The following is a 6,571-nucleotide window of genomic DNA, read 5'->3' on the forward strand; positions in this document are numbered from 1 at the left end:
CCTTTTTGATCATATATATATGTGTGTGTATATATATATATATATATATATATATATATATATATATGTGTGTGTGTGTGTGTGTGTATATATATATAAACTATCCCCTCCTTCCCACTTTCGCCCCTTTTAGTCGCCTTCAATAAGACGCAGGAGATACGTGGGCAGTGTTCTTCCTCCCCCTGACCTCAGGGATATACAGACAGACATGCAGTTGATGGGGACGTGACCAACCTGTTGGACAGCTGGTGCAGGACGGGGACGCCGTTGTAGCTACAGTCTCCCAGGTGGGCGTGGTCCAGGCCGCCCACAGCTGGCTCAGAGTCACCCCAGCTCCGCATTTCGTACGTAAAGTTGAAACCACGGCGTCCTGGATGGGCGGGGGAAAACCAGCTGTGTTAGAGGCAAGCAGGAGCAGGTGAGAGGCATGCAGGAGCAGGTGAGAGGCATGCAGGGGCAGGTGAGAGGCATGCAGGGACAGGTGAGAGGGCTGGGAGAGTGTGGTACACTGGTGTTGGCTCATCTCCTCTCACCTTATATGTATACCACGTCTTAAACTTATGTATGTACACACATATATGCAAACCATCTTTTGCCAGGTGCCTTTTTATGGACCAGCTCCAAAGAAGAGGATGAATACCTAGGCTAACTGTGAGCTGGCGATGTTCTCTCACGGGACTCTAATTATAGATATCTGATATGTAAGCTTACCAGTGTTGGGGTGGTGTGTGAGGAAAGCTTGACTGTAGGGTTCCATGGGTAAGGTAGATATGTTGAGGTAGACCGGGTGATCTACGTCTCGGAAGCGAGCCAGTTGTTGAAGGCTGACACAGAGGCGGTCCTCTTCCCCGGCAAGTGCTGGCCAGGAATCATAGTACATGGTGCTGCACAACACCACCTGCAACACCAGTAACATCTCACTCACCAACACCGAAAATAACACACAAGAAAAGTCTGTACGCTGTGTGTGTGTGTGTGTGTGTGTGTGTGTGTGTGTGTGTGTGTGTGTTTAAGGTATAATAATGGAGGACTGGTTGTAAGGAATAATTTTTTGTTGTTCATAATGCAACATTATTTATGACATTGTATGTGGTAGCTGTATCACGTAGCACCCACAGTAATAGTGGCACCACACGCAGCACATATAAATGAAAATTCATTACCTACATTATCTTTAAGAGGTCTGGCTCTTAAGGGGTAATTCCAGCACTATAATGTTCTGTTACATTGTACTATAATTTGATGATAAATGAATATATATATTTATTGAAGTGGTTATTGATGAAATGATTATATAACTGAACACAAGGATTTATTATACAGATATATTTGTTGTTATGATTAAGTGAAAATGCAGTTAGTAACTTAGTTTATATTCTTGAGATGGATTTAGACATGTACAAACGAGCCCTGATTGTTTGATATTTCTGTACTGTAACTCAGTCAACAGACTGATAGATAAATGATGATAAACCTTCATATCTCAGGGAATTTCTGTGTTACAGTGCTATACCTTGCTCTGCCATATCTTGCTATACCTTGCTATGCCATATCTTGCTATACCTTGCTATGCCATATCTTGCTATACCTTGCTATTCCATATCGAATTACTTTATTAATATTTTAATTCCTTTTTTTCGCACATGATCGATTGATCTGTGCCGATGCCCCCAGCAAATTTATTCTGCACCCCATGTTCATACTGTAGCGCAAAAGGATTACAGGGGACGGAAAGGGTCTTACTCAGACCCCAGTGGGTTGAAATGTGAAGCACACAACACAACACAAACATACATGAATAACATTCCACTAAGGTAAAGCCTGTTGTGTGGCACGTCAGGTTCATGGTCTCACAGGAGAGGCATGCTGTACGGTACGGCGCTCTGACGTTAACCTCCCACCCACGTACGTACTGAAAGCCTCGTACATGCTAACGTGGACATCACCGAGGATGCAGGAGGGAGGGAGGGAGCAGACGACACCGTGGATGAAGCTTACCACAGCATCAGTACTTCCTTCCCTCCCTCCCTCCTGACACAGTCTTCACTGTAAGTAATCTTTCAGGTATTCCCATACAACACTTACAAGGAAGACACCACCATAGTCATGTGTGTCTAGGCGCTTGAGGAAATTTGCCACTGTTTATTATATTTTGTTCCCAGACTCGGTTGTATTTCCAGTAATTCACCATACAGGTAGAAACCCTTCATCATTTAGGTTAGCTTGAGTGGTATATCGATAGGTGATTAGGTTAGGTTGGGTAGGTTGAATTTAGTTTATGCTAGAGGTGTTATGCTGGGTTGAATTAGTTGTAAAAGGATGTAAGAGTATCATCCAAAAATCACCTCCTTCCATGATTTTACTATTATTATTATGTATAATTTTTCTTCTTTTCAAGGAAAACCTCTAAAAGATTTGCTCTCCCAAGGCCTGTGTATGATGATGAAATTGTTCCCTCTGACACCTCCCACTTCCTTCAGGGACCTCCCCGCTGTTTCTTTTTTTTCTTCTATCTTTCTTTCAGGATTGGGACATTGGGAGCTTTGATAAGGTTGCCGACGTAGGGGCCTGGCTCCAGCCTAGCCAAGTACGGCACTGTCTTCCCATTGGACACAGTTCTACACGCGTTTCTCTCCTTACGTAACTGTAATTTAACATCATCTTATCTAGCTCACACATTTTCATTATTTGAAAAGCTAACTGTACATATGTGTGACTGACTTATGCTAAATCATGTGGAATGAAAGTCAGATTTATGTAACTAATGTATGTCTATTTTATGTAACGAGGTTTATATAACAGAGGAACTTGTATGTTTCCAGCGTCGTCGCACTGGTTAAGTCCGTAAATGTAAGGTCCTCGGATTCAGGGTCGTCAGCAACCGGGGTAGCTGAAGGTTATGCTGAAGGAGGCGCTGCTGGGGGCGGTAGGCATCTTGGCGTAGGTAGATGGTCACGTCACAGTGGTAGGGACCCAGCCGGAGCGTCTGCTGGGACCGGCAGGATGATATTTTGAAATTATCACTCGAGCTCTGCCGGGTCTGGACCTTGGCAGCCACGAGATGATCCCGGTCGTGAAGCAGGTGGGCGTCCGTGAGTGTCTCACGGACCTCACTCTGTAAGGCGCCCTTTATGCGCGCTGGACGTCGAGCGTTTTTTTTTTTTTTTTCATGAATCTGAAGTGTTTTTTGTGCTCTGGAAATCTGTGCCGTATTTTCCATGGGTGTTGAAGATTGAAGAAAGGTGTAACCAGTGAACGTCAGCACATCACAGCCTAGTTTGTTGGCAGGACCACTACGTCGTTATGTTTGGGCCACATTCACATGTTTACGTACTTCCTGTGTGGTGTGTATAACCATGGGGTATGGCTCTTGTAAACATCGTAAAATTAACGAACATAAACATTCTGTTACTATATGCCATCCACCACAACCCCTGTAGGCAAGCCCACACTCACACCAGGTTATAAGGTAACATGACACCAGACCAAACAGTTTTCGAGAGCTTCAGTCGACGGCCTGACCCGTATTACGACGTTTGGCCTCAGTATGCAGGGAGAGATTATGGTAACCACTTAATTTGGAGGCGCGACGAAGATAACTGATTGGCATCATTGAAAATCATGTTAGTAGATTCGTTACAGTCAGCAGGGCTCCTGTTCCGTATATTAGGTTCACTTGAAGTTGTGTTCTTTCAGTATTGTTATGATTGACAACAGAAACATAATAGCACCCTAAGAGCCTTAACCGTCTTCAAAGTGGTTGCTGGGGGTGAGGTAGAGTTCAGATAACTGTAACAGTTTGATATGATTTTCGTCTGTGTTTATGAAGTATGTTCGCCTCGCCCCTTAACGTAATTTCTACCGAGGTTCGTCTGGTTTGCTGAGGTTGGGATGTGCGAGTTCCCTTATCAGTGAGGATTTTAGGACCTCGAGCAGTACAGCGTTGCCGCTTGATGATGCCTTCATGAAGATCAGAATGTGAATAAAATATTTAGTTGATGTGTTTCCTGTCTGCTGGATTTCCTTGCTGTGTGGCGAGGACTGGAGCTAGGAACTTGGACGACTAGGGCGACCAGACCAGCTATTTAGGTAGATAGATACATACATACATAGAGAGATAGATAGAATGATTGATTGATAGATGTATATACTTAACGACACTTAGAGTAAAGCTAGATAGAGAGATACTTTATTAACCTTTTGGAATAGACTGTGCAGTTGAGTGCTCAGAAAATCGTGAATATATCATCCTCAGCTCCCTCCTGGCAACCCCACATAATCAACATTACATTATTAGATGTATCGCCACCGTAACTATGTCTCGTTAACAGCTGTTACATATTCACATGGGTCTCACTCGCTCCAGTATAGATTGAGTTGAATCAAAAAGCCAACTGTCTCATTAGGTCACCTGGCATCTTCACCATTGTAATGTTGTTCTCCTCTCCATATAGGGCTGATGAACAGCTGGGTTGACTGTGGACCGACTGCCGTAACCAGGATTCGAACCAATCTGCTCGACCCTGGGCTAACCGGTACTCCACGGGAGTCCATGAGTAAGAGGCTTAATTGATGTTCGTTTGATGCGAGTAGAGTTCTACAATCATTAGGTACCATCTTTTGAACTTCCTCTTCCACAAGTTTTTAAACTTGTATATGCTGTTCGCATTCACAATTTCATTACTCAGGTTATTATTTTCGTCAGTTACTGATAAGATACAAAAAAAGAGTGTGTGTGTGTGTGTGTGTGTGTGTGTGTGTGTGTTAGGATTGTCTTTTTTGTGTTTACATTCCACGACCCAGGAGCTAATCAAGCGTCTACAAGAGGCCTTGGACGACACTCACGGACATGTGGTCTGGATAGAAGTGGTGCAGGTGTATGGTGAGGTTGTGGGGGTTGCGGAAGAACACGAGGCAGGTGTAAGGGTGGTGGAGGGGTGCGTTAGGGCATATAAACCCCACGGCTGGCAGCTCCGAGTTGGGTACCTCCACCGTGCTGTTGCAGGGGGTGCACCGCCCACTGTGGTCGTCCTGGTGGGCCGCCCATGTTCCCACCTGGCTACCCAAGCCCACCACAAGTGCCAGCACCGCCCATTTTGCCTGTAGAGGCGCTGGTTTCAGAGACGTTCGTACACTAAACACTGAACTTGTAGAATGAAGGCACAACTGTCCGCCCTCACCAACGCGTGTGCAGCAGTTCTGCACCATCGTATGAAGCATCACAAACAATGCTGTAGGGAAGAAATATGCCAAAATCGTCCATGAACGACAGTTTAGAATTACTTCATATAGATAATCCTCTTCATAAATCGGACTTTAAGTAACATCGTCTTGAAATGCTGTGTTTTTCACATACTAATTTTATTCACGAGTCCCTGTACGACGGCGCAGCGTCGCCAATGTTAGCGAGGTTCGGTCCGTCAGAACACATAGTGGCGTTGGCAAGGACAGGCGGCGGGCGGAAGGTAGCGGAGACACGCGGCGGCGCGGACACGGTTGGCGGCGCGCGGCACCACGTTCCGCTCTTTCTGCTGTCGTAGCAATACTGACGTCCGCCGGGCGCCAGCTGACTGAGGCTCAGCAGCACGCGCCTGGGGCGTGTTGCCACCTCGCCCGACACCACCAACTCGTGTACGTGTTCGGTAATGTCTTTCCTGACCCTTAATCTTCGGGTCGAAGTTTATCCGCAAATCGTGCGAAAGCAGACCGCCGATATTTGGCGAGGTGGACTTTACACAGAGCGTTAGTCCAAGAGACGACTGTCCCCCAACCATTGGTTCATGCTTTCCCAAGGATCGAAACGTCGTACTCGACCGTATGACTACGATATTGATATCTGTGTACCGCACCCCCTCACCAAGGCATCTTATGGAGACGCTGTAGTACAACCGTCCTTCGTGTTGCTGTTGTATGGTGAACCACCATAAGCCACTGATCGTTAAGGACAACAAACCAGTAACTTGATTGACCGTTCTCAAGAGGAGCTGGTGCTTGCTGAATGGTCCATATGATAGTCAGACCAGTGCTTGCAGGATGGCTGACCTTAGGGTCACTTATCTGCAAAAGGCTACGAGATTGCTGAGTGGCCGCCACACTCACGATGAGGTAATGCTTGCTGAGTGGTAATATCTCAGGAGGGACCAGTGCTTACTAAGTGGCCGCCATCGCATATAAACCAATGGCTTCTAAATAGAGGTTATGCAAAAAAAAAAAGATCCTGTGTTGGGTGGCCACCGATCATGGTGGTTGATCTCGATACGCGCCAGCCAGGGAAATAACCGTGGGCGCCGTCGTCACACAAGACTCGCTCATAGCGATGTACTTCACTGAAGCCTCACAGCAGCGTTACAGCTGACCCATCTGGTGTGACATAATATTACGAAAACTTGAAGGAATTGGACGTATTGAGATATCTGCATCAACGACCAGCCTATTTAACTTTAAATGCCTTGTGTGAAAGCTATAAATATGCAAGCCTTTTGCACTGTTTTATCCAAATGAAAAAGGTAAATACAACGAGATGTAACATGAAGAGAGCTCCAATAACACGTTCTGAATACTAAACACGATT

The 6,571-nt window shown here is 45.6% G+C and overlaps 1 protein-coding gene across 1 annotated transcript in view; it reads right to left on the reverse strand.

The window, feature by feature from the left end:
- The window catches only part of LOC139754030 (uncharacterized), a 32,884-nt gene extending 27,359 nt beyond the window's left edge, over positions 1 to 5,525 (reverse strand). The window contains exons 1-3 of the mRNA XM_071671001.1: positions 4,846 to 5,525; positions 712 to 898; positions 235 to 370 (exon numbers count right to left, since the gene is read on the reverse strand). Of these exons, the coding sequence (XP_071527102.1) occupies positions 235 to 370; positions 712 to 898; positions 4,846 to 5,220 (698 nt within the window). The 5' untranslated portion in view covers positions 5,221 to 5,525. The remainder of the gene's footprint in view (positions 1 to 234; positions 371 to 711; positions 899 to 4,845) is intronic.
- Between the last annotated feature and the right edge of the window lie 1,046 nt (positions 5,526 to 6,571).

This window comes from Panulirus ornatus, chromosome 16 (assembly GCF_036320965.1).
Source record: "Panulirus ornatus isolate Po-2019 chromosome 16, ASM3632096v1, whole genome shotgun sequence".
In the NCBI taxonomy this organism is placed as follows: Eukaryota; Metazoa; Arthropoda; class Malacostraca; order Decapoda; family Palinuridae; genus Panulirus; species Panulirus ornatus.